Raw genomic sequence first — 27,336 nt, 5'->3', positions numbered from 1 at the left:
TGGACAGAGCTCTCATGACAGCATTTGCACCTGTAGAATTTCTGTGGTACCGACCCTGAAACTGTATATTTGCTGGATGATTATTTTGCTTATATACTGGCATTTAATCCTTTAAAGTGCATTACAGGGAACAGACTGGCAGTGTCTGGGAATGGTACTGGATTACCTAGTTGGTGTTTTTCCATCTCTGAGACTTCCTGCTTAGTGATTTCATCATTATATGATTCGAGATTCCCTGTTGGAAACCATCTGTATTAGTGTGCAAACTTATAACAGAGAACCCCTGTCCAGGAGACCTTGCTGCCTTGCCTTTCTCATTTTACTGTTACAGGAGTGTCTGGTCTTTTGATGTTTCCTTGGAATGTGTTGTTTTAAGATATCTGATCCCTAAACAGCAAAAAATGGTGGCTTTGTCATCAGACAACTAAACTTTAGTTTCACCTGTGTTTATTTCATACAGATACTGGGCTTTCTGGTTGAGAAAGAGGTGAAGAAACTCGGAGTCTTTAAGCTTAAAATTAAGTAGGTTTTGTAGTGAGGAAACATAATCTACCTTGAAATCTTCTATACCTACTAAGAGGATTAGAAATATTTAAAATGTTTTGCAGCACTGTAAACTTCCTAGTACAAGTAAATGTGAGATTTGCATTGGGTTTGAATGTTAATGCATGGACAAAAATGTTGTATAGCATAGCTTGGCATGCAGTGTTCTTAACAGAGTCAAGGGCTCAGTTCTGCTCTTTTTCTGAAGAACAGTGCTTGATTTTTTTCATCAGTCACACCAGCTCCCTTCAGGTAACAGTCAACAAACAGCAGGAATGTGGAATTGTAGATCATCACCAATTTACACTAGTGTTTATTTTTCTGTGAAGCTTGGTTCTGGTAGAAAATAATTCTTTGAGAAGGTTTCTTTTTTCTTAACCAAAGCCAAGAGGATTTTTGAATCATCTTGAACAGAGTAATTCTCCACTTGCTCCTACTCCATCTTTCTTTGGGAAATATAGTTGCCATTTTTTATCAGCTTTGATAGCTTTCTTAATGTGATGGGTATTTACTTGGAGGACAAACATTTTGCAAACTCAGAATTTTCGTTCAACACTTAATCATTAAAACCTGCCCCTCTGCCCCTAAACAAAGAATCTTTTGCATCTATACTAAATGTAAATATTTAACAGAAGTAAAAGTGGGGTCATGATTTCTTTCTTTTTTTTTTTTTTTTTCCTCTTTCTTTAAGAGTTGTTTACTGGAAATTTGGGAAAGCCAAATATTTAACTAGTACTACCTTGAGTATTTCCCTGTCTCTAGAGTGGTAGTTTAGGTGTGCTGTTGTCTATGTCTGAGTTTGTTCATGTGAGTGTGAATTACAGCAGGAGTAGGTGCTGATGGAATGATGCTTTCTGTTATGATTTTGTCCTGTGAGCCTTTTAAGACAGCTTGACACTATTTATCAAGAGACACTGTTTTCAATTGCTTATAGCTCTGCTAAACTTCTTAACTGTTTAGGATGAGAGTTTATTTTCCAGGTGTCTGGTTTAGGTAGTGTGTTCTGGATGCAATCATATTTCTTCTTCAGTCTTTGCTGTGAGTAGCTCTGAGAAAAATGCCATTTTCTTCGTGTAAGCTATTTAAAAGTGTTTAACCTGTTCTTTTCATGTTCTGGCATTGTAGAGCTGGGGAGGGTGATGCTTTTCAAGAGTGTTTGCCTAGGTAAGCGGTGATTTCGTCCCCCTCTAGCCAATAATCTGTGTTTGACCAAGTTCTGAACCTTCTGAAAAAAGGTTGGAGTTTGCCTGTGGTCAGCGGGGGCTTGTTTGATGCTATTGTCTTAAGTCATGTTTCATCTGGGGGTGAGGTGGGGATGGATTGGAGGACAGAACTGTTGCAGGTTGGACGAAGCGGAACTAAGTGCAGGGGTGCCCAAAGATTGGATTTTAGATGTAAGAGCAAGTGCCGTAGATTAGATCAAGCTGCATCCAGCCTGATGTCCTGACTCAGACAGTGGGCAAAGCCGCTGTCGAGGAAAGCGCAAGAACAAGCCAAGAGTATAATGGTAACTCCAGAGTACTTGCTCAACCTCTTGACTGATGTTTCGGGAAGCCAGAAGCCATATCTTTGTATCTAATCGCTGGATTTCCTCTCTATAAAGCCTCACCAGAAGATTAAGATTCGGCCAGGTGGGGAGGCACAACAAGGAGTCAGTCATGGGCAGAGTGAAAGAAGGAACAGCAGGCCTGGGTGAAGTGGAGGGTGGTGCATATATGGCAGAAGCTATTTGGTGTGGGGAAAGTGGGCATTATAGGATGTGACTGCTGAGAAGCATGTCTATTAGGCTTGAGATGGGTTCAAGACTCGCTTTTGTTCTGGTGTCAGCAGAGAGCTGTGAAGAGTATTGGCCAAGTGTCTGTCACTAGTCCATATGAGACATTGCATATTGCTTATGGTATCAGTCAGTTCAAGTGGTAGGGGCTCCTGAGCTGAACGTTGGGGTTCCTTCTGCTGGTGAACGGGATACATGGTAACCTGATACTGCGTAAGTAGATACTTTCCTCTTTGTAGCTTGCTTTGGTAAAACACCGGAGAATTACAGAACTTCTAGGCTCTGAAGGAACATTCTTAAGGCTGCTAAATTGAGTGTTTGTAAGTGCAGAGCAGTTATGACATACCAGTGTGAAGACTGCTTGTGTAATCCTGCTTCTGCCCCTATGTACACAGACATGAAGATGGAATCTATTATTTTGTCACTAGTGGATATTTTTTCCCCTGTGGGATCTGTTCTGTGTTTGGTATGCAGGGTGTACAGCATACTCCACAAATAATACAGTGTGACGGTGAACTCTGTATGTATGTGACATTTGGTCGAATTAAGATTTCATTGGCCTGACGTATCCTACCTCCCCCAGGCCGTATTTGATAATATGATGTCTCTCCTGTGCAGTTTAGTAAGTGCATACATACACAAGTGAGAAGAGGTGTGGTGTAGTTTGTCTGGCATTATGCTGGGAGAAAGCTGCTGGTGTCAACTTGGTAGGTTATGTTTTTCCTGGTACTTCTAGGTAAATTCACTGTGGTACAGAAGTCTTATCTCTCCATCACTGAGGTATTTCCTGCATTGGGAACTCCCTGTAGACCAGTCCAGGTAGACTCCCATGGGGTATTGGCTGCTTTTGTGTCTTGCCCTCCTTCCCCATGGAAGTCGGGCTGGAGTGGGAAGCTGTAGTTGGGACAGAGCGGTACTGGCTTGCTGCGGTTATCCAGAGGGTGTAAACAAGTACCTAAGTTAGTCCCAGGGCACTGGGAATTGCAGTGATCCCAAGAGTCAGTCATTAGTTGTCACAAGGGAAGCAGGTGTCGTACAGGCGGAAGGGAAAGGATCTAGCCTTGGGAAGACTGCTTTTTGACAGGTAGTATTTCCAGGTGTCTGGGCAGCAGCTGTGGGAGCAAGGATGGACATCCCGTATTTCCAGGTTGTTTTTTTGGCTCTTGCTTCTCCCATAATTTTCTGTTAATGCGCAGTGGTGGGAAGATTATGATGTCTGATGAAATTTGGGTTGAGGAGGCTGGAGGCGTGGCAAGACCAGGAAACCTGGGAGGGGAGTTCATTGCTGGAGGCAGGGTGTGGAGAGAGGTCATGCTGGCACTGCAGGCAGGTGGTTACTAGGGTGAGAGGTCTGCACACAGCTGGCAAGGTGCTGGAAGCCTGGCCTGCAGAGGGAGACTTTGTCCCTCCCCAGAGTGGGCAGGGAAAAAGGGGCACCTCTTCCATGTCTGAATGATAGAATCATAGACTAGTTTGGGTTGGAAGGGACCTTAAATATCTTCTAGTTCCAACCTCCCTGCCTTAGGCAGGGGCATCCCAATAGATCAGGCTGCCCAAGACCACATCCAATCTGGCCTTGAACACCTCCAGGGATGGGGCATTCGTAACTTCCCCGGGCAACCTGTTCCAGTGCCTCACCACTCATGGTGAAGAAATTCTTCCTAATGTCTAGTTTAAATGTGCCCCTTTCCAACTTATACCCATTGCCTCCGAGATCCTGATCCAGGCAGTAGCATGTAGCTTGGCTGTACAATAGAGATTCAGTCCTTTTTTCCACCTAAGATGATGCTTTTCCATGTCTCAATGTAGAATAAAGGGCATCTGTGGGCAGCGTGTTCTCTGACTGCTCAGGATCTGACCCTGGGTCACTTGAACTGCTGTTACACTTTGGGAAAGGGCAAGCAAAGCAAAAACCCATTCTACTCCAGAATAACGGGTTAAGTAGGTGTGGGAACTATGCCAGCCTCCAAATCCCTTTGCCAGGCAGTGGGGATTACAGTTTCATTTTCCTAGGGGATTTCTCTCTTTTGTTCTATGCCTTATTTTTTTGCATGAATAGTCAGGCCCTGGTCCTGTTGCAGATCCACTAAGCTGGTGATCTTGAGTGCAGTAAAGCTGAAGGCAGGCAGCTTGGGGGCTGTAAAGTGAGTCCAGACCCAGGATGAGGTGGCTGCTCTTGGTGAAGAGACATTTGTCTGCTTAGGCAGAGTCATTAAACTGGCAGCACATGCCCCTGGGAGCAGTCAGGCTGAGCTTGTGGGGTGGGGGCAGGACGGAGCATTCTGGAAAAGTACTGAAGGTGCCACTAAACACAACCCTATGGAATGCATTGTGGTGAAAAAAGGAGATGCAGTGTTCATATCTGTCATTAAATGTTGTCTGGGGTTTTACCTTAGGGGAGCAAAAATCGTATTTCAGGCCAGAATGCAAGGGATTATTATTTTATTTTAAGAAGTTAGCTTTGTCTTTCTCCTTTCCAAAGTTGGACACTGGGAGAGGTTTGTATTTCCTTACTGGGACACTTGTGCAGAGCGCAGTACTGGCAGAAATGTAACCTGTTCACTGTGGAAAGTATTTGAGCAAACGTTTATTGCATGCTGCCACCAGAATGCTGCAGTTATCTTGTGCCAGATGTACACAGCAGACTGCAGTGAGGAACAGGGAAACTGCTCTCATTTGTTTATTTTATCTCCAATGCCACGATGCCTGGCGGCACTGGCAGGGCCGAGGTCCAAATCTCAACCCCAAGCAGTAGGTTTTTGCCCGTGGTAATTCTCCTGGGGGGAAAAAGCAGCATCTGTATCCATGTAACAGCTGAGCTGTGTCTGCTCTCTGGCCCTGTGGGGAAATGCAGGCTGTCTGGCTGTATTTCTCCTCCTGCCTTCCTAAGCAGGTCTTGTTTCTTTCTGGGATTTGCTTGGCATCTCTGCAGCTTGTGGTGTCATCCCGAGTACCTTGTTCTGTGTATCAGGCCCAGCGCAAAGCTGTAGGAGGTCTGCAGCGCACGTAGCCAGCATGGTACATACCTCTGTGGAGACTCCTGTGTGCTTCTGAAGCTGCTTTTGCTGCTGCCATGCCGAGCAAGGGCTTTTGCTGATTTGGTGCATGCAGTTTTGAGAATCACAAGCGACCTGCCTGCTTGTATTACTGATGGGAGGCTGGTGACCCAAGATCCTGGTACCAGTATGGGATTGGCAGACTCAGAGGTGCTGTTCCTATCTGTGATTTGGGCTATCATCTGCTTAATATGATCTTGGAAGTAAGTAGAGCTATAAAATACCTCTGTATTAAGGTATATGCTGCATGTGTATTTTGTCTGCTAGGTACTTAAAACATGATGCGTTTTTGGTAGTATGATGGAGAAGCTGGAGAGCCTTATGTTAGGTAGCGATTTGAATGTCTGGAAGTGCAAACTGTAGGTGATCTTAGTGTAGTAACAAATCAGTGTCCATGTTTTCCCTTCGGAGGAGTGTAAATGTTGTTAATCAGAAAAGCACACACTGTTTTTCCCTGAGAGTTGTTTCTATTTGATAACACGTCCCATGTTGGGACATGGTGAGAACGCAGTGTTTTTCCTTCATTCCCAGCCTCTTGGAGTGTGGTCTTATTTCTTGCCTGCAGATATCACTAGTGGTTAGGAGGAGACTTCCCTTCCCTGCCTTCTTTTTGACCTGTCTATCTCATCTGAGGTGCTCCAGCTCCAGTTGTGTTCTTTGGGTTCAAGCAGAGTCTCAGTGATCCTTGTCAGAGCTGAGGAGTGCTGCTCACACCACTGCAAGAGGTGAAACAGATGAACTGCAAGAGTGTATCAGTTATTTTCTGCTTTTGACATCTGGGTGTAGGCTCTTCAGGGTTTTTTAAATGCTTTATTGGAAATGTACTTTTTTTTCTCTTTTTTCTTTTTTTTTTTTTTTTGCTTGGGCCCCTGTACTGTATCCCCTCCTGACAGATGGATCAGTCTTGCCTTTTGTTGTGGAGGTTGTGATTGATCATAAGCAAGGTTCAGTATTTGAAGCAAGGGTGCATTTAAGCGAGAGAGTCCTCTTATATTTGTGATTCAGTCAACTTAATTGCAGCTTTTCAATTTATAGATGCTCAAAGCCTTTCCAGTGGAATTGCAGACCATTGGGAGCTCCGCACAGTGGACTGCTCTGTAGTGTGTGTTGACTCAGACCTGTTAAATCACTTTCTGTGATTCAGTGGTTCATGCATCCAAAACCACTGGCCTGCTGGACTGGAGTGGCTTCTGAAGGACTGTTCTCAGGCCTTTGGCTGTTACCAGTCTGGAAACTGGTTAGTCTTTTTTTTGGATTGAGGCAGTCTGCTCCTCTTTGAGAAGAAAAGCATGATCATCTGGGTTCCTGCTGTCACTGTACAGAAGAGCGGTTTATGTTAAGTGTAACTGATGTTGAAAAAAACCACACCTCTGTTCTCAAGTAAGAGTGACCTTTGGCAAGTTAGCATCTAAATAAATAAGATGTGATTTTAGTTATTTTAAGTTGAGTTTCCTTGGAGACAGGCCCTTAGGAACTTCTGCTGCCAGTTCCTGTGATGTTTGCCGGTTTAACATAAACAGAACTAAGAAATTTCTCATCTTTTCTACAAAAGCATGAAATTTCACAGAAGTGTGATCTGGTATACTCTTTAAAGAGATGTTGAGAGGTTGTATCAAGACTGTGGGCCAGATTTTGTGTATCGTTGTGACTCCTTTGGCAAAGGGCCATCTTAAACCCAGCTGAAATTTCCTTTGAAGATGGAAAGTTTTGGCATAAATTGGTTCTTTTGATGATCTCTTCCTGCTTTTGTGTACGGGAATATCATACTGCTTGGATACATGTCTGCTCCCCTCTTACGACGACCAGTGTCTGGTTTGGGACCCTTGAATGGCTGTAGTCAGCTGCTGTAAAACACAGCAGACCAAAGGCTGTGCTGGTTTACATCAGGGTCAGATGCAGGGCAAATTGAGTTTTTGGGAGACAGCTGGTTCCCAGAAATAAACCCCTTTTTAAGTGACCTGTGATTTACTTATAATTAGATACAAGATCAAATCTACCCTATTTTTTTTGTCTGGGTTAGCTTTTTGGGGTGAAAGCCCTTCTGCCACTGGAAGAGGGCTAGAGGGATTGTTCTGCCTTTAAAATCTGTTAATCTTTAAATGAGTCTGGCATGCTGTGAAAAGCTAAAGCAAGTACTGCTGCACCAGTTGATCAACATTCCTTCACATCCATTTGGTACAGTGATGCCCACAATTATGGGTTGCAGCGGGACTGAGGAAGATCTTGCATCTGTGCTGTGCAGCAGGGCCCTGTGCGTGTTTGTCTTTGAGTCTAGCAGGGTGAAATGTAGTTACGTAAATGCACATGCATGAGGAGAGGGGATTTCTCCCTGTGCTGTGTTCAGGGATGGTCTTCCTGCTCTGCTTTGTAGGTGAGGTGCAGTGAGCCCTCTGGTAGCCCCAGCTCAGGTGCAGTGCCCGCATGGCCCTGTGCTTGTGGGGATGGACCCTGGGCAGGCAGGGAGGCTCTCTCACATCCTCCAAAAGATGTGAGGAGCCATGCGGCAGGTCGGGTGCAACCCCAGCTTGTGTAGCATCAGCTGTTACAATACCCGAGGCTGTGGCAGGGAGCATTCCTGTCCTCAGGGCAATATGCTGAAGTGCCAGACCTGGGCAGCATCCTTCAACCATCCTTATCTGGACCATCCTTACCTTGCGCTGCACATAGCTGCCACAGCCAGCTGGGTGATTGCAAATTGTGCTGGGGGGCTGCATGTGGTATGAGTGGTAACAGAGAGGCAGCAGCTTTCCTAGGCAAATGCTCACAACTTGCCCTACGTTGAGGTCGGGGTCAGATGCCAAGTGTGGGGATTGTATGGGGGCAAGAGGTTTGTGTGCGCCCCTCTGGGGATGGTGTTGCAGCGCATTGCTTCCTGCGTTTTGGGCTCAGCGTAACAAGATAGAGGAGTGGAGGGGCCTGAATGCCTTGTCTCTGCCTGTCCTGCCAGCTGTGGGTTGCTTCTTTTGGGAGCGATTGATGTCTGAGCAGTACCAGTTGGGCAGCAGTGGATGCTTCCCTTTTTTTTTTTTCTCAGCTGGGACTTCTGTGAGCTGACACCTTGTAAATTCAGCAGCATATGGATAATTGTATTAGTGAGGCAGGTGAAGGAGGCTTGGAGTCTCCTGCCCGTCTTGTCACCTCCTCCACTTGCACTGGTATGTTGTGAATGATGTGAGGGACATTGCAAGGTGGAAGGGCGCTCTTCCAGTCATGTATGTGCTTGCTTCATGTTGGTGCTTCAAGATGTTTCTGCAGTACTGGTCTTCTGGTGTGCTCTGCAGGGGGAGGAGCTGTCGTTTATCAGCTGTTGGGATATTCCAATGTGCCTGACATTGACGGGCAGAAGAAATTCCTGAAAATAGCAGCAGTTTGTCTGGAAAAATCCTCTTGTGTTTTCACCAACGAATTCCCCTGAAACAACCTTTGCCTCCGCATGCTTACGAGGAAGTAGATAATGGCTTGCTGAGAGTGGTTCTGTGGAAACCAGCCTTTGTACTTGGGAAAAGGGAAAGACTTACTTTTCACCAAGAACTTGTTGGTCAATGCCTAGGAAGAGGAGGATAAGCTGAGTTAGAGCCTGGCTTGGCTTTTTGCTTGGGTAGCATACCCTGCTCTCCCCTGGCCGGAGTTACTGGGGTGGTCTGGGTCGTGTGTGCATGCTGATGGAGTGACAGGTTCCAGTGAGCGGCTGAGGTCAACTGCTGCAAGAATTTGAGTTATGAGAGGCAGTAGATCTAAGTACAGTCTGTTGGCTTCATAGCTGTAACACTTGGGCCATATTTCAGAACTGCTCAGAGGTTTTGTTCTAACATTTCTTCCTTGGAAGTCTAACACTGCTTCTTCTAAAGTGTCATGGTTTATTTTGAAGATAAGATGGTGTTTGTGAATTGTGGCAAAGCCAGTGAGGCCAGATCACTGTCCAGTTTGTTGTTCTCAAACCTAGCTTTAAATTTGAGTTTTCTTAGAGCTGCTTTCTTTTTCATTCCATGTTTACGAATTGGAACACATCCTAGAATTTACATCATATCTGAGACTTAATCCTGTGAACAAAATGCATTGTCATAAATTTGGTTTGTAACTTTAGAAAACTGTTTTTTTTTCTTTTTGAAAAACAGGAAGAAATAGGAATATCCCTAGTGATGTGGCCACTGGCTTTAGCTGGTGAAACATGTAGCTCTTCTAGTTCACACTGGCTGAGATCCTGCCCTCCAGGCTTTCAGTCTGACTGGTTTTGTTTTCAGCGTGCATTGATATAATTTATTGAAATGATGGCATAGTGTTGACAGCCTTCAGCAATTTCCTCTCCCCCCCAGTGCAAATATTGTATTGTCTTCAGTGAACTGTTTAGAACAACCATGGAAGCATTTACTGTTTATCCTTTGATTATTTATAGAAGTAAAGAATATTTAATCCTTCCTGCTTCTTCCTCCCTCTCCCCCTACTCCATATCAAATTAATTTCTAAATGTTACTTTGATTAACAGTATCTCTTATGCCTGACCAGTCTCACATTCATTGTGCTTTCATTGCCAGTCCCGCAGTGTCGATAAGCAGCACGCTGTAATCAATTATGACAAGGAGAAAGATGAGCACTGGGTGAAGGATCTCGGCAGCTTAAATGGCGTAAGTAGCAAACCTCCTTCCTGGCTGATGGAGGGAAACACGTGGGGTGCTGAGTCTGCAAGTGCTTGTGCACTTACTTAATTCTGCTGATAGTTGCAGTGATCCAGAAGGGTCTGTTGGCATGAGTTAAGCTAAACGTATGTAATTATTTGTAAGGTTGGAGGTGGGGGTCATGTCGCATCTCCTCTTGGAAGAGGAAAGCTTTAGTGAATATTGTATTTATCTTTCGGTTTCTTCTGGCGTTCTTGTAGAATGCTTCTGGGCTCACTAAATCATAGAGCCTTTTGCAAAAGAGGAGGAAAGAATTTCATTTTGGGGATGTTAACATTAAATGGATGAAGATTCTGGAGTAGCTGATCAGCGTGAGCAGGGTGACCTTTTGGCAATTCATTTGTCAGTGCATGGAGTGATTTATGGGATGATGATACTATTAATTTCTTTGGGGAGAAACTATTTAAAACTACCTCTTTTTATAATAGAAATTGCTCTTTTGCCTGCCCTGAGCCTGGTTTGTGTGAAGACTGAAGGGTAATGTGAGCACAGAACAAGGAGCTGATCCTGCCTAATCTTAAATCTTAACCCTTACACTGGTCCCTGTTCACACGGTGGTGTTGGGCATCCTGGTGCCTGAATCCTGTGATTTTATTTTTTTTTTTTTAATACACCATCATAGTTAAAGCATCCTAATGTTGTAACTTCTCTCTTTGGATGCTTCTTCATGCCAGTGGAGTTATTCCTCTGCAGGACCAGTTCTAGGCTGGAATCACATAACTGCCTTCACAATAGGAGTTTTACTGCAGTCATTGTTTTGGTCTTAGAAACAGAAGCCCTCCACCATCAGAACCACAAAACTATAAGATGAACCTAGAACCTTCTAAAAAAGCTGTGGCTTAAGTAGACTGCAACTGTTCTGCCTCTTCTGGCATCTGAAAACAGCAAGAATGGATGTTAATCCTTCTTAGCCTAATAGCTGAAGGCAGAGAGCCTTGCTGGGATGGGAATATTTCCAGTAGCTGATTTGGGCTCTAGCTGAATCCCTGTTTCAAGACCTGTGGTATTTAACTCACGGTGGCAAATTAGAGATGAAATTCCTGCTTGCAAGAGAGGGAAGTCTCATACCACTAATTTTCTTCTTTCTTCACAAGCTAAGTAACGTGAATTTACAACTCTTAAATAATAGGCTTATGCTCAGGGGCAGCGAAGTAAAAGGCGTTACAGCAGTGCTTGTCTTCTGCAGCTGGTCACACATACTGCTTTTGCAGAAGGCTTTTGTGGCCAAACCGAATTTATTTTGTGTGAAAGAAACATAGGTTCTTATTTGAAAATATTCATGAAAGCTTGCTTCTCCCCCGAAACTGAAGAAAAGAAAAATGTTAGGACATTGATTTTTAATTCCATTTTCAGATTTTGCTTTTATTTTATATTTACTTTCCGGTTTGTCAGCAATGCATTATATGGCTTTGCTGTGTAATCTGTTTCGTATTAATTATTGGCATGTTTTGTATTGTTTTATTATAATGTTGAGCTGATTCTGCAAATTCTAAGGGTCTTTTTTTTGTTGAAGGTGTCATTCTATCTGCACTAAGCAGTTTCACTGTTATTTTCTTTAAAGTAACCATGGACTAACAGGTAACAATATCAAAATGGGTTTTCTTGCAAGCTTTCCTTTTGCAGAAAAATCAGCAAATAATTATTCCTGTTCCTGATCTGACTGTTTTGGGATTTTTAAATATTAAAAAAATTCAGCCACATAGGAATTTTGTGCCTTTTAACCAGCTTCACTGCTTTTATTCTGAAATTGTAGGCCTGTTTGCCAGCGCCTCTGTAAATTGCCAGGAAGCTGGGGGCTGTTGTCTGCTGAGGTTCTAGTTTCCTGCTGTAGCATTTATTTTTCCCCTGTGATTAATACTTGGTCTTATCATGCATGTTTGGCTTGGCTGAGGTGAGAAGGCAGAAGACAACTGTGCCTTAGTGGTGAAAACATGTAAATTAATTTTCTAGCATATCTTTTGTTCATCAAAGCTGCATTTGTATTGTGGCTACGAAGGCCCAGCAGCGGGTTCCTGGTCTGTGAGGTGAATCCCACCTTGTGAGGCTGGTGGCTGTGACTGCCCCAAGTGCAACCAAGTGCCTCATCCCCCTCAGCATGCTGGCACTTCTTCGCCTGAGTTCCAGACTTATTTTTACTTGGCCCAGATTATTACAAAAGTACATAGGTTTATTTGTGAAAGATGTCTGTAAGTGCTTGACTTATTCCTTCCTTGTTTTGTGAGAATTGTTTCTTAGGGGGTCCTCTCGGAGAGCAGGCATCTGAGACATCCGAGATGTTTGTCCACAGCTACAAAGTACATTTCTTGCACATTTCTAAGGATAATTCAGTTAGTTTGGGCTTCAATTACTTGCCTGAAGCGCAGGGGCCTGGTGTGCTGATGTATGGTGTCTTGGACAACGTGGCCTTAGACATCATGGTGATGCCGCTGCAAATGCTTGTTTTCCTGTGCGTTTTCATTCCCCCCTTCCTCTGTGATAGTCTTTGCTTGTGAAATTATCAGGCCTTGGGACTGACACCAGTCTTGTTTGACATCCAGTGGAAAGCTGATTCCCCGGTCAGTAATTAGTGTCTGAGTTGCTGTAGCTTTTATTGCACTATTTGCTGCTCTTGCTGGTTGCGAAGCATGGAGGAGAGTTGAGAGCATTGGAAGTTCCTAACTGCAGGCACCTCATTTACATGTTCAAGCTGGGGACTAAAATTTCAATTGCAGTTGGTGGAAAGGTAAATCTCCCCAGAGGTCCCCTCAGAGCACCTTGCTTTGAAGCATAATTGGGGTACTTTAACTTGCCCATGGGAGCTGCTTGCCAGTGTTGATTTTTCTAGGGAACTTAGCTCCTTGCCTGGCTGACTTTGTGTTAGTGCACCCTGAATGCGTGCAGTGCTGTTGGCAGATGGGCACAGGTGCCCTCCTAAAGCTGTATCCATCTGAGAGACATTACCTTGATCCCCTCAATCAAAAAACATTCCTGTGTTTCTTTCCTGCAGACGTTCGTGAATGACGTGAGGATTCCTGACCAGAAGTATATTACCCTAAAACTGAATGATGTCATTCGCTTCGGCTATGATATCCTCCTCTGAAGAGGGAGTGGGATGCAACCTTCGATTGGGTTTTGTGCAGTTTGCTGCATGGACACTTAACGGTGCTAATTGTGACTAATGAGCAGGGCTGTTTGTTTTGCCTCCTGAAGCCTTTGGATGGCTCCTAAGATTTTGTTTCTCCACCATGGACCTGATTCAGAGCTTATTAAAAACACGATGCCTGCTACCTTCATTGGACTTTGAATTAGGCCCTGCATGGGCAGTAGTGACTCTGGAGGTGCCTCTTCAGTTCTTTCTAAGGAAGGGTTCTCTTTTTTTCTTTTATTTGGCTGACAACTGTAGCTAGTACCAGCTGGGGAGCAAACGTATTTCTGTGCTTTTATGTGAACTAATCTTTCTGCCTTTTCATCCAACTTGTGTTTTTTTGTTAACTGTTTCACCCAGATGCTTGCTTTCAGACAATTTGCAGGTCTCCAGCCTTAAACATTTAGCTCTGGGGCATGTGGCCGGACCCTTGACTTTATATCGATTGAAGTTTGTCTGTGCAAATTGCTCCTGCCACAAAATGTGAGAATAAATCTCTGTTTAGCAATAGCAAATTTCACTTCTATTGAGGGAGGGCAGGCTGCAGTTACTGCATTGTTTACATGTAGAATCACAATTTCTGGTAGCATCTTCTTAAACTCCTTTGCCTTCATCTGTTTCATTTTTATCCTGATGTAACTGTAGGACTAGGTATAAGCATAGCCCTTTTGAGCCTGTATATCAATGGTTTTTTTACTTTTTCATTTGCCAAACTTCACCCACTTCGGCTGAATTTACAAGTAGCAAGTGTCTTCTCCAGTTTTCTTTTTTCTTTTGTGGGGAAATTTCCATTAAAACAGTACGGGCATTTCTGAGAATAGAAGCAGATTAAGTTTTACCTTTTAGGAGTGTGGAAATGTTGGGCTGGAAAATTCTTTTGTGTCCTTGACCACAAGGCCACATTCTTGTGTCTTTTGTTGCCCCCTCTGATAATCAGTTTGTGCTTGGCCCAGCTGTAGCCCTTAAAATACTCCTGACTGAGCCTCCCTGGTCTTCCAGGGATCTGAGCGTCTTGGTACTAAGCACTGACAGTGCAGGAATACTCAGTATTGCAAGCGGGGTGCTTAAACCAATATGTGTGCAATCTTGGATTTGGAAAAGAGGGTTTCTAGGCCTTGTATATGGTCATACTTTTGGTCTTTGTGTCGCCCTGTCTCTTACTGCTTTAGAAACAAATCCTTGCTTCACAGCCATATTTTTTTTGAAGGAGGTAGTTGCTGATTTAAAAAAAAAAAATAAAGAAAGGGCGAGAGAGAAAAGAGGTTATTTGCCTTCAGATGAGAACTTGAACAGGTTGCAGTTGATGAGTGTTCAGGCCTATTTGAGGGGGGTGGGGGAAGTCCTGAGTAGCCCCTTGCTGAGTGCTGCCAGATACAAGAGCCCTGTCACCTGGGATCGTGTCACGAAAGGTGATGTCTCAGTGCACACAGAATGGAACCTCTTACAGTCCCAAAGATAGCCTCAATTCTTGCTTTTCTTGACTTTGTAGCTTTGGAAATGTTCTTCTGATGTAGCTGGTCAGGTGTCTTTTCTGTAGATGTGTGGGGAATCTTGTGGGGAATCAGTCTAGCAAAGGCGTAAGCTGGTGCCTAGAGCATGGGTAGGTTTTAGTGGCTGTGATACAGGTTTAAACTTCTCATAGAAAGCAATTTTGAGCACTAAGCAGCTGAAGTGAAGTGCTTAGTCCTGCAACCCTTACATGGAAATTCATGTGAAATGAATGATGGCATTTATGAATAGTAGAGTTTATTGCCCTCAGTGGGAAAAGTGTAGAGAAAGTAAGTTTTAGCATGGTTGCTATGGCAGTTACAATCTCTTCCTCTCAGTTGCTGCTTCGGAGTCACTCTCTTTTAGCAGTGCTTTCTGTGCACACAGTGTTCAGCTTGGTGTGGATGGCAGCATCTCCTGAGGCCTCAGTCAGCTGTGCACTGTTGAAAGAGCATTTATTTCTTTTCCATTTACAGTTTCACTTAGAGACTGTGCAGAGTTTCTCTCCTATGCCAATATTGGTTTATTTTTAGTCAAATGTTTTCCATCTTTCCTTTTTCCTCCCATTTGCTCTGTGCTGCCCTGATTGGGGTGTTCATTATGACATTGCCAGATGCTTCCTTCTTTTTTTTTTTTTCCCACGTGGTGTTGCTGAGGATTATTGCCTAGGCTCAACTGTGTTGAATGCCTCCATTCCTAAGAGGTCACAGCAGCTCATGACCTGATTTACTTTTCATCCAGGAAACTGCAGTAGCTGTAAGGCTTTGTCAGAGCAAGAAAGCACCATAGTTCTGGGCATCCCTGCAGGGGCCTGAATTCTTCTGCTCCCTCATCCTGAGTGTGCAAGACTCTTCCATCTTGGCCAGGATAGCATGGGGAGAGAGTGGTCTGTCTGGAGCTGCCAGATGGGTAGAGAGGAGTGGGGTGTGAGTTGAGTGAGGGCTCTGTTTGTTCCCCTGGGTCCTGCACATAGCTGCTAGTGCTCCCTTAGGCTTCCTCTGACCCAGCTCCCCTTCTATGCTACCCTTAAGTTGACACAGGGCTGGCCAACAGTTGTGATTCCATGCTATGTTGCAAAATATACATGACAAACACCATGGTGGGATATGGCACAGATGGATTTTAGTGCCCTGTGTATTTTAAGCTTTTTGGGGTTTATGATCTTGTTTTCTTTTTGTGACTAAATGCTAGATTTCTCTGTCCATCCAGTACCTTTGCCATTTCCTTAATGAGTTCTGTACATTCGAACATGTACGTCCTGGAACAAATTCAACACAAAGTCCCAGAAGAAGCATTAAAGGTGAGATATCTGGGTACAGTCTTGTTATTAATGTATTTATTTCTTTGAATGTTTGACTTTGATTATTTACTTATTAAATGGTATAGTAGTGGCTGAGCAGCCTGAAATATTACAATACTCGTAACAGCAATGAAATACTCCATGGTGTGATGATCTGTTTGGATTGGATCTTAACAAAAACTTCCTTTGTGGAGAGATAAGTTTCTGTGTTATCTCAGCTCTGATCTCTCTTATCCCTGCGCTAACGTGTAGATGAAGTTGTTTATGATTTCATGGCTGCCAACAAAGAAGGCTATTCAAGTGTAGTGTATTAAAGAAGAGTGGGAGCGCAGCAGAACTTGTGGAGCCTTTCTCTGAACATGGCGACTTAGGCCAGCTCCATCACACTTCCTACAGCACGCTAAAGTTTACTTAATTTATTCTTGCATATCATATCTCTTTTGCCTTCAAGCTCTCAGTTCTTACTTACTGAACAATGCTTTTATGAATGAGGTGTTTTTTAAACAAAGGGTTCAGGAGCAGGTACAAAATATTTAAAGTATTCTCTTATCTAAGGCAGAAAAGCAACCCCCTCTAGGCAGGAAAGCTGTTCAGCTGAGGGACTGGGCTATGGGTGCCAAGCATAACCTCTTGGCTAGTGGACAGGTTTTCTTAGCCTTGGTTCCATGTTTAGGACTTGGAGAGGATCAGAAGTCTAAGAGCTGGAACTGGGCAAATCCTTTGTGGAAATTACTCAGGGGCTATCTAGATGGGTACACCATTTTATTAATTTCCTTGTAATAAACCCACTTTTAAATAGCTCATTTACTATGTTAATGTGGAGCCTGTTTTAAGGCAGAATCACTTTTCTAGCTGGTGAGAGGGTTTGATGAGAAATAATTAAAATATATTTTAATTGCCTTTGGTGAAAAAGTGAGATAATGCAGATGAATGCCCTTAAAGAATTTATAATGTTGCTTTAAGAACAAAGGGGATTTCAGGATTTGAATCCTGAATGGAAAATAGCCTAAGTTCTGATTCTTCTCAGCTTACTCTTTAAAGGGTTTCCTAATTAGCTGTTTTGCAGAGCTAAGTCACAGTGACCTTCTCATGGACTAGAATTGTCAATGTCTTCCAAATGGGGAGTTTGAACCCCTTGCAGCTGGCATTTATGCTTTTCTCTGACCTTTGTTCAGGTGTGCTTCCTTTTTGTTGCAGAACATAGCCACAGTATTTGCCTTTGTGTGATCCATTTGTGGGTAAGGGTGGTTTATCGTGTTCCGTGGGCTGGCACCCTACAGCTGTTGCTTGTGTCTTTGCAGCATGAGAAGTACACCAGCCAACTTCAGATGAATTACAAAGGCACAGCAATGAAGAGGGCGGAGCAGCCCACGGAGCATAGTGTCTACATGGAGTCCCCACAAGCAAAGCTGGAGAAAGGAGAGAGGAAGGCAATTACAGGTACTTGCTCGGGAACCAGTTAATCAAGATTCACAGCAAAGTGCAGCTTGAGCCCTGCTTGGGGTCAGAATCCAGTACAATGTTGTAGGTTGCATCTAGGAGCAGTTCCAGAAGTATCACCTTTCTAAACCTCTGAGTATTCCAGACTCAGTTTTTTAGGGATACAACCTCCAAAAGAAAAATCAGCTGGCATGATGGCTAACGCACACCTTGTCCCTGTGTGTGTGCTGGAGAACCTGTAGACCAAGCGGGTTTGGTGAGTTCTTTGGCACTTGTCTGGTCTATTTTTAATTTCCTAATCGTTAGCTGGTGTTTGAACAGAGGTGGTGACTCAGAGTAGAAAATGTATGGCTGCTGTGGCGTGGTGCTGGCAGGCAGGCAGGCAAAAAAGTAACAAGGCATTTCTTTCAAAAAGCCTGTGTAGTCTTAAAAAGCTGTATTTCCTAATGTGCCAGTATGTGGGATTGAAACTGTCTGCCAGACTGGGAGACATTTTCTTCAGGTTCACGGTGCCCCAAATGCAAGCCTTTTTGATTTGAAAAATTCCATCTGATCTCAACCTCTGCCTAATGCTGCTTTCTATAAAGACTCTGTCAAAGCTGCTTCCTCTCCAGCAGTTTTGTCTTATCCATTTCACCCAGCTTCCTACCTCCTGTAGGTACTTCCCTGGCAGGTCTCTCCCCAGTCCTGCTCAGATATCACTTTGTGGCCTTCTAGAGCGTGATGCATAGGAGGGACAAATATGATTTTAAAGCATCCCATTGACAGATGACTGCCAGTGGTGGTCTTGTGGCACCAGGATGGCAGAGCAGTTGAAAGCTTTAGGGTTAGCAGGGAGACTGTCCACTGGGTCTGTTTGAGGAAGAAGCAGGGAGGTGAATGGAAGGAAGAGAATGTGGGCAAGTTAGGGACGGCATGTTGGGCGAGTTGACCTACAGGTAGATGCAGCAGCCTTCTAGAAAAGTGTGCAACTTGGAGTAAACCTCCAGCTGTGTGTGGAAGCACATGCACACGCCTCCATGTGCTCAACTCCCATTTTCTGCACTGCAAAACCTTTCTTTGTGTGGCCTTACCTGTGTCTGTATCGTTGCCCTTCCTCATGGATGTGGTGTTTTCAACTTTGCCTCACAAGCCTTCAGTTAAAGGGATGAAGTTGGTGATGATTAACCATGATACCATGGAGGGTGAGAAGGGGAGAGCCTCACCGGGTCTGGGGAGAGCTCACCAGCTGCCCTTCAAGGGACAGTGGGTTCTTGAGAGGCGTTGGCAGTAACTGGAACCGGTTTGTCTTTGCTGCCTGGTTACATGAATATTCTCATTTTTATTCTTGCCAACTTCCAGAATACATACTGGTTGATTTTAACCTACATAGCGTAAGCAGTTGATGTTTGGAATACCTTCAAAGTCAGGATGTTGAGTGACTATTCAGCAAGGTGACCCATTTCTCTTGTGTGTGGTTTGTGGACCTGTATTACTCTTCTGTCGTAGTTAGTGGGCACGGAACCAAGGCAAAAAGGGCTGTGAGTACTTACTGCAGGCCAGTGCTGGGGTAGGTGTAACGACTGAAGGACAGAGAAGGAAAAATCTCAAGTGCTGCTACCCCCACTGAACTATGGAGGAATTCAGGTCTCTTTGGAAGTATTTTACTGGATTGAACTGAAGCCTGTGGAAGAAAAAACGGAGTCTGAACATTAAATCACCACCTCACTCTCCAAAAAGCATCTCTGTTACGTAAAGGGACCTACCAATCATTCTGCTTTTAATCTGCGATGTGACTAATTCACCTTGTCTTCAGCTGCAAACTGTTTCTTCTTGGCTGCTCGAAGGAGTGTCAGCAATTTGAAATGATTAGTGGAAAGAAGGCTATAGTATGCTTGTAGGGAGGGGGCTTGGTTAGTGGCAGCAGAAAGAGGCTTTGGCTAAAGAGCTGTTTTGCTAAGCCTGTAGGTATTTAGGAATTTGCATTGACTAATTAAAGCGAGGTCTGGGATGACAAAAGCCTTTAGAAGGATCACTTCCCAGAGCCTGCCTGGAAGAGAGGCAGAGGGAATGCAAGCTTTCAAGGAAAAGGTTTAACAAAACAATGGGAACAATTAGAGCTGCTTAGAAATGGGAGGAGGTGAGGGGCTGTGGATAAAGAGTTCCAGCAGACGGAATGGGAAACAGCCACTTAATCTTTATGCTGTTAAACTTGCAGCTTTTTGGTGTATGTTGCCTGTTAAGAGAAAATCATCAGTCTTTGTTAAATGTTTGAGGCGAGGAGCTTGATAAGACTTATGGGTTGGATATGGATATGAATGAATAGCGCTAAAAACAGCCATCAGTTCTCATGTTTAAAGTCTTAAGCAATCAGGAGACCAGGTATAGCCTTGAACTGTGCAGATTTTAAGATGGTCACAATCCCCATCTGTTGCTACCTGAGTTGAGATACTGGATGAGATTAAGCTACTTTGTGGTCTTCTGTTCTCAATACATAGTTAATCCTTAGGCTGATCTTATTTTTTTTTTAATTTTAAAGCCCTCACTGTCTGACTGGGGAGTAGGTAGTGCTGATTCTGATGAATAACCTCTGAATAACTGCTGCAGGCCTGAGTTTCCAGGGGTGGAGGCTGCCCACAGCGTCCAGCTGAAATGGGCATCACCAACTGCAGGAGCAGGACTTGAGATTCTCCCAGGATCTGTAGCACAGGCTTGCTGGCCAGGTTAGTGTCTGTGTTATTAGGGAGTCCTTTTAACAGTGGCCAACTTGAAAGTCTTGTTGGTGTCCAGGCCTGAGGTCAGTAGGCAGCATGGAGGGAGGGAGTGGGCGTTGTGCCCAGTTGTGAAGTGGTTGCCATGGTCTTTGGCTGCCTTCCCTGTGAGATCATGATAATAGCTGTTTAGACACACAGCTCTACCCTAGGCTTTAATTTAGGGAATTGGTGGTGATGTATCTGCATTTCATCTGAGCTAGGGCAGTGGTACCTGCAGCATGTTAAATATTTGGCCATGTAATTTATATAAATACATGTCTGATTTATCAACCTGATTTGAAAGCCTCTGGCATCTGCATGTGTTTGCAGCAGGTGCAAAAGACCAGGGCTTAGATTTTTCACACATTTGTGAAATAAATACTGCATCGAAGAGTCAGAGAATTGCTTTATGGTTATTTATGGTACATCTAATTTCTCTATTTTAGAGAGAGTCAAAAAGCAGAGATGTAAAGAATTAATTTTAAAATGTTACAGATAGATCATCTTATTTTTTCCCCCCAAATCCTCTGCCATAAGAAGCCTATTCTACCTCTTCTGAAGATGTTATTGTTATTAATAATGAATCAAAAACAGTTTGACTTAAAGCAAGCTGGATTTCTCATGCTTTTATTATGACTTGCTGTCGACTGCTTCAAAGCTGCATGTGCTTCTGTCAGCAAAGCAATTTACCATTGCTGTCTCTCTCTCGACTGTAATTGTTTGAAGCTTTGTGGGGACCTAGCAAAGCGCAGACATGACCACAGGGGACACCTTCAAGGGAATCGGACCCCACTTTGGTGGGAACTGTGTACTCATCATGAAAGCTCTTCTGCCCACTCACTGACTGAAAGCAGTGTTAACACAGGCTTTCTGCTTTCCTTTTCATCACCTGGGCTGTATTTTTGGTCTTGCTCTTTTGTTGTTTTGTTTTTTTGTGTGATTCACTTCTCCATAAATACATGCTTTGTACTGACACATCTCACTTTCAGTTGTTTTGGTGCCTCCTTCAGGTGATCAATAGTCCTGTATTAATTTTAAAAGGCCACATTGCAGTCTGACTTGCTAAACAAATGGATCTGCCTTGTTCTGCACTAAAGCAGCCTTCATTATTTCTTGAATGACTGCCCCAAAGACTGAAATCCAGGAGCAGAACATGTGGATGTCAGTGATCTTCTGTGTATTACACTGTCAGCGGTAGCTCAGTATTATCTGGCTAAATGCTTGTGCTGACCTCGGTTCAGTTATCTAAAAGGATGGCTTTCAGGCTGTCTGCCTGAATCGATGAGCTAAGAAATATGTCTAAATGAATTGTCACCATCTGGGCAGCCTGGCACAGAGTGGAGAGAGGTGGTAACAAGCTGCCATCATTCGGAGGAAATCTCATGTCATGAAAATGCCTGAGCAGTTAATTTTCATTTGTGTTCCTTGCTTCACCACTGACTTGGGCTGGCCCAAGTCTCTCTGCTTTTGCAAGAGCTTCCATCTTACACTAAAATATAACAGACAGGCAGTGGCTTTGGGGTGATATGTGTGTCTCGGGATACAGGCAGACGAACTGCTCTGGATGCTACAGAGGTCGCTACCCAAAATGCATTGTAGCTGGTGAAAAGCAACCCCCACGCGGCACAACTGCATATGTAGCTGCTCCCTGGCCTGCTTTTGTCACAGCCATCTGGTTTAGCTGCCTTCCTATCGTGCTTTTCCCACCCCCACTGCTCCCCCCACCCCTCCTCCTTTTTTGTACAATATCGTGTTGTCAGAGCTGGAGTGGAGAGAGGTGTCAGGTTGGTTGTACTGGCAAATTATATGGGACTGAAGCTTCTGACAAGAGCAGGAGATCAGATTCATGTAGCTCTTCTGAAATTGGGGAAATTTTACTCTGATTCAGGATCTGGCCACTTTAAGCAGTAGCTGAGAATGAGGATGTCTGTGCCACTTGATATCATGTTATTCTAAATGCAAATTAATATGAAGGCTCAGCAGAAACATTAGTTGCTCTTACAATATTGAAACTGTCCCTAAACTGCAAGATGCTGACTCCTCAGCTTTCCGTCTGTGCTGTCTTTAAAATGAAGTTCCAGTTTATTGTTAAGGCTGGAAGAGGGAGGAGTGAAAAGGACCCCATAGAAGTGAACTGTTGCACGTGCTGTAACACAGCTGCAGGTGGGGCCTCCTGCTGGGTTGACCTTGGCTGGACACTGGATGCTCACCAAGCTGCTTTATCACTTCCCTCCTCAGCTGGGCAGGGGAGAGAAAATGTTATGAGAGGCTCCTGGGTTGAACAATTACAGTCTGGGGCAGACCAGTCTTGATTTGGGGAAATTAGTTTAATTTGTTACCAATCAAATCAGAGTACAGTAGGGAGAAATAAAATGAGATCTTAAGTGCTTTCCTCTCACCCATCCCTTCTCAAGCTTAGCTTTACTCCTGATTTTTTTTTTTAACCTCTTCCTTGCAAGTGACATGAGGGGATGGGGAATGGGGGTTGTAGTCAGTTCATCACATGTCTCTGCTGCTCCTTCCTCCACAGGGGAAGAACTCCTCGCACTCTTCCCCTGCTCCAGTATGGGGTCTCTCCCACAGGAGATAGTCCTCCATGAACTTCTCCATCATGAGTCCTTTCCATGGGCTGTAGTTCTTCATGAACTGCTCTAGTGTGGACCCTTTCCATGAGGTGCAGTCCTTCAGGAGCAGACTGCTCCAGGATGGGTCCCCCATGGGCTCACAAGTCCTGCCAGGAGCCAGCTCCAGTATGAGCTTCCCACGGGGTCGCAGCCTCCTTCAGACATGCATCTGCTCCAGAATGGGGTCCTCCATGGGCTGCTGCTGGGTATCTGCTCCGCCATGGACCTCTGTGGGCTGTGGGGAAATAGCCTGCTTTACTATGGTCTTTACTGCAGGTTGTCCTTGAATCCTGTGTTCAGTTCTGGGCCCCTCACCACAAGAAGGATGTTGAGGCTCTGGAACGAGTCCAGAGAAGAGCAACAAAGCTGGTGAGGGGGCTGGAGAGCAGGTCTTAGGAGGAGCGGCTGAGAGAGCTGGGGTTGTTTAGCCTGGAGAAGAGGAGGCTGAGGGGAGACCTCATTGCTCTCTACAACTACCTGAAAGGAGGTTGTGGAGAGGAGGGTGCTGGCCTCTTCTCCCAAATGACAGGGGACAGGACAAGAGGAAATGGCCTCAAGCTCCGCCAGGGGAGATTTAGGCTGGACATTAGGAAAAAATTCTTCACAGAAAGGGTCATTGGGAACTGGAACAGGCTGCCCAGGGAGGTGGTTGAGTCCCCTTCCCTGGAGGTGTTTAAGGCACGGGTGGACGAGGTGCTAAGGGGCATGGTTTAGTGTTTGATAGGAATGGTTGGACTCGGTGATCCGGTGGGTCTCTTCCAACCTGGTTATTCTATGATTCTGTGATTGTAGAGGAATCCCTCCTCTGGTGCCTGGAGTACCTCCTTCTCCACTGACATTGTGTCTGCAAAGTCTTCTCTCACATAATTTCACTCTTCTTTCTGACTGCAGTTGCTGTTGCACAGGAACTTTCCCCTCTTCTTAAAAACGCTGTCCCAGAGGTGCTACCACCTTTACTGATGAGCTCAGCCTTGGCCAGTAGTGGGTATTTTGGAACTGGCTCTGCTAGATGCAGGGGAAGCTTCAAGTGGCTTCTAGCAGAAGGCAGCCCTGTAGCGCCCCTGCTACCAAAACCTTGCCACTCAAACCTGATACAGGCCAAGTGAGATCTGTGTCTTGGGGCCCAAGGAACCTTCTGTTGTCATGCAGTGAGTGCAGTGGAACAACTCCTATCCTGGTGGCCCCAGGTCTGTGCGCTCTGGCCACTCTGTAGGTGCTCCTTAATGTGCCTTGGGGATTTGGCTTTGTGCTAGTTCTTGTCAGTCGGAATTTGGGGAATTTCCAAGCACCTATCAGGGCTCTTTAGAGCAGAGGGGGAAGTCTTGAGGAAGGAGAGGAGCTGACTCATTGTTCTTTATCAATCTTCTTTTTTTCCTCTAGCTTTCCTTGCAATAAGTTTCCTGTCAAGAGAAAAAGTCTGACCAAGGCTGACTTGCTCACCTAGCTGCCTTTTCCCTGTAGTAGAAGAGCTCCTGGGAGATAAAAGCTATAGCTCCTGCATTCAGTACGCAGATGGGACACAGATCTTGAGGCTGGAGCAGCCTGTGGGAAAGAAGTCTGTCCCGCAGGATGCATGTCAGGTCTCTTGGCTCACTTGTGCCCCTTTGGAAACAAAATTTTCTTGACACAGGTAACTAAAATCATCTGGACTAGGGGGCCGTTGGGATCCTGTGAGAGGCTGGGATGCAGGGGAGAGATGAGCTGTTGTGAGGAGACTACTTGCAAGGTGCAAACAGTAACAGAACCCATGCTTGGGACAGACACTGCTTGTGCAAGAGTCAAGCGCAAGATGGTCTTTGCGTTTCATCTCTAGGGTAGCATGCTCAGTAATTGTTTCACTAGCAACTTAAAATAAACCACTGATGAGCTTTCCTAATTGATCATATTAGTCTGAGGTGAGTGTCCAAAATCTTAAGGCTTGCTGGTTTTACAGGGTTCTTCTGTTGTTTCTTCGGGGCTGAGCCCTTCACTGTGCCCCATTGATCTTTAGACATGAGTTATTTCAGGCTGGCTGTTGTTAATGGATTTGTCCATCACTCCAAAGTGTTGGCTCTCCGTCTCCCAGTCCTGTCTGCATCTTGGCCATCTACCCTACGATCAGTGCTGCAGTTCAGAGGTGATAATTCGTGGCAGTGTGTGCCCAGAAGAAGTGCCCAGGACAGGTTGAGCAGATTCCTGCATGGTTGGGGTGGGAGTGTGCTGGGCAAATCATGGCATGAGGAAGGTGGCGGGTTTCTGCTGGGCTGTATGACAGAAGGTCTCAGTCTGGCAGAGACCAGCCCCTACATTTTAGTGCCTCCCTTCATTGTCAAGCTTGTGAGTAGGTTTTTTCTTTTATTTTTTTTTCTTCCCTTCCCCTCTCCCTTGAGTGTCGAGTAGTTTACCCATCCTCAGTTACGAAACACATTGCTTAGCAGTTCCAATTTATTCATGGTGAGAAACGCTTCCTCCTTTGAACTTTAAGAGGCCACCTACATGATGGGAACACAGTTTGTCTTCCTCACAGTCTAGGCAGAAAGGAGAGTAATACTTCCAGCCTCTTTTGATTGTCAGCATGAAGAGAAGCAGCGTGGTGAATTTTGAAACATGAAGGAGATCTCTTGAAAAAGGCCCGTGGGCTGCTTGTGTAAAGCAAATTTTTTGCCTATGGACTGTCAGATGTATGAGCTTATACCTCTGGAACTATGCTAGAAAAAAACCATCTGAAGTAGTGGTCATTGGGTCTATGTGGCTTTGGGAACAGCAGCATAAAATCAGTCTTCTTTTTTTTTTTTTTCTTTGACTTAGTCTCCTTCCTCTCCTGACTTCCCTTATGCTAATGACTACTTTCTGTCATGTCTCTATTAAAGAAGGGAATGCAGAATTTCAGGGCTGTTTGAGGTCTGCTTTACACTGAGCAGTGCGTGGTTTTAAAACCACAAGCTGAGCAGCAGCTGGCTGTAGCAGCCTGGCTATGGCTCGGTAGCTGGAGCCAGGGTTTAAGACGTGGCCAGTAAAGCGTGTGCTGACAGCTGCTATTGGTAGAGACAGAAGCAGCTATCAAAGCTGGAGCTTAAGCTCAGCCCCGACCTATCCTTGTGTTTCTATCACCTCTAGATGAAAGTACAAATGCTATTTTTATTTGCTTCTCTCAAACTATTACAAAAACTTAATAACCATACTACATGTAAAATGAAGTGTGTCATTTTGACTTGTGTAAACAGCAAGAGCCCAAGGCATTGCCAAAACACAATCTTGTTTTGTGGGAGACAAAACGAGAAGCAGTGGATAAGCACCTTTGGGTACCAGTTGTTGCAGTAAAGCTAATCTTCCAGTGAGCAGAGACAATGGTAGAAGCCTGGCTCTTCTGGGGGAAGCTTCTCCATGAGGAAAAACTTCTGTAATGACTGTGGAATCCACTTGGTTTACTTTAAGCTTTAGAGAGCAGAAGTCTGCTTTTTCTTTATGTATGTGTAAGAAGACAGTTCTACCATTTTTCCTAAATTTGTAACACTTCAAGAATTTCCTGTTGTGGGATGTGTGTCATTGAGAGTGGGAGTGGTGAATAGTTGAAAGAAAAATGCTTGGCCTCACAGCATCCAAGGACATGGTGGGGCAAGAAAAGGCAGATGTAAAGTCTTTCCAATTAAGACCAGGAAAAATAGTCCACTTTTCACCTAGATTGCCTCTGAGTTGCGGAGTTTTGTAGTCTGTCTTGCCAACAATCTTCTGACTCCTTTGAATAATGAGGCTAGAAAGGGAGAAAAGCCAGTATTTGGTAAACATAACTGTGAATGACAGCATAGGGAGGTGGAGTCAGCATCTACAAGAGGAAAATGCCCCAGCTTGTGCCAGGGGAGGTTTAGATTAGGTAATAGGAAATACTATGTTACTGAAAGGATTGTCAAGCACTGGACCAGGCTGCCTAGGTAAGTGGTTGAGCTGCCATCCCTGGAGGTATTAGAGATGTGTAGATGTGGTTGGACTTGATTATCTTAAGGGTCTTTTCAAACCTAAATTATTCTGTGATAATTTCTTTTTCTTATAATTGCAGTGTAACAGGTACATGATCCCATCTGCTCCTCCTGTTTTTTCCCTTTTTGGCACAAGAGTGACTTCTGTGAACCTGGTAAATTGGTATTTTCTGTGTCAAACTATTTGCTTATCTTTTTCCTAGAAACTAATACTTACCGCACTCCTCTTTATGGGCAGCCCTCCTGGTGGGGGGAAGATGATGCAAATAACAAGGAGGACAGAAGGCAAGAGGAAAATTACTCAGGTAATGGAGGTGATTTGGGGTGGGAGAAGATGGGGGGATCAAAACTTTTGCACAGTTTTGATATTTGCTGCGTGAAGCCATCCTGAAAAAAATTGGTTTTATTGCTGGTGATGTTACAGAATCAGGTGTTGATTCAGCAAGACCATGCCTGTCATTAGCTTTGCACGCTCAAGGTTTTCCTTTGAAGTATGGGAAGTTGAGTTGGTGTGCATGTGAGTGAATTCAGTACAGTGAAACAGGACCTTCCTTCCATCAGCCCAGGCATACAGAAACCTTAAAATGCTACCAACCACACAGGTTCTGTCAAGACGTACAATTGTGTGT

The 27,336-nt window shown here is 44.5% G+C and overlaps 1 protein-coding gene across 9 annotated transcripts in view; it reads left to right on the top strand.

Annotated features, from left to right (window-relative positions):
* CEP170B (centrosomal protein 170B) overlaps window positions 1-27,336 on the top strand; it is a 59,677-nt gene that overhangs the window by 3,823 nt on the left and 28,518 nt on the right. For all 9 annotated transcript variants that reach the window (XM_069858959.1, XM_069858958.1, XM_069858957.1 and 6 more), the window contains exons 3-7: window positions 9,906-9,995; window positions 13,033-13,113; window positions 15,902-15,958; window positions 17,260-17,398; window positions 26,911-27,012. In XM_069858959.1, the coding sequence (XP_069715060.1) occupies window positions 9,906-9,995; window positions 13,033-13,113; window positions 15,902-15,958; window positions 17,260-17,398; window positions 26,911-27,012 (469 nt within the window). The remainder of the gene's footprint in view (window positions 1-9,905; window positions 9,996-13,032; window positions 13,114-15,901; window positions 15,959-17,259; window positions 17,399-26,910; window positions 27,013-27,336) is intronic.

This window comes from Phaenicophaeus curvirostris, chromosome 5 (genome assembly GCF_032191515.1).
Source record: "Phaenicophaeus curvirostris isolate KB17595 chromosome 5, BPBGC_Pcur_1.0, whole genome shotgun sequence".
NCBI classification, from domain to species: Eukaryota; Metazoa; Chordata; class Aves; order Cuculiformes; family Cuculidae; genus Phaenicophaeus; species Phaenicophaeus curvirostris.
Note: the sequence above shows the minus strand (reverse complement) of the source record. Positions and strands in the feature narration are given on the sequence as shown.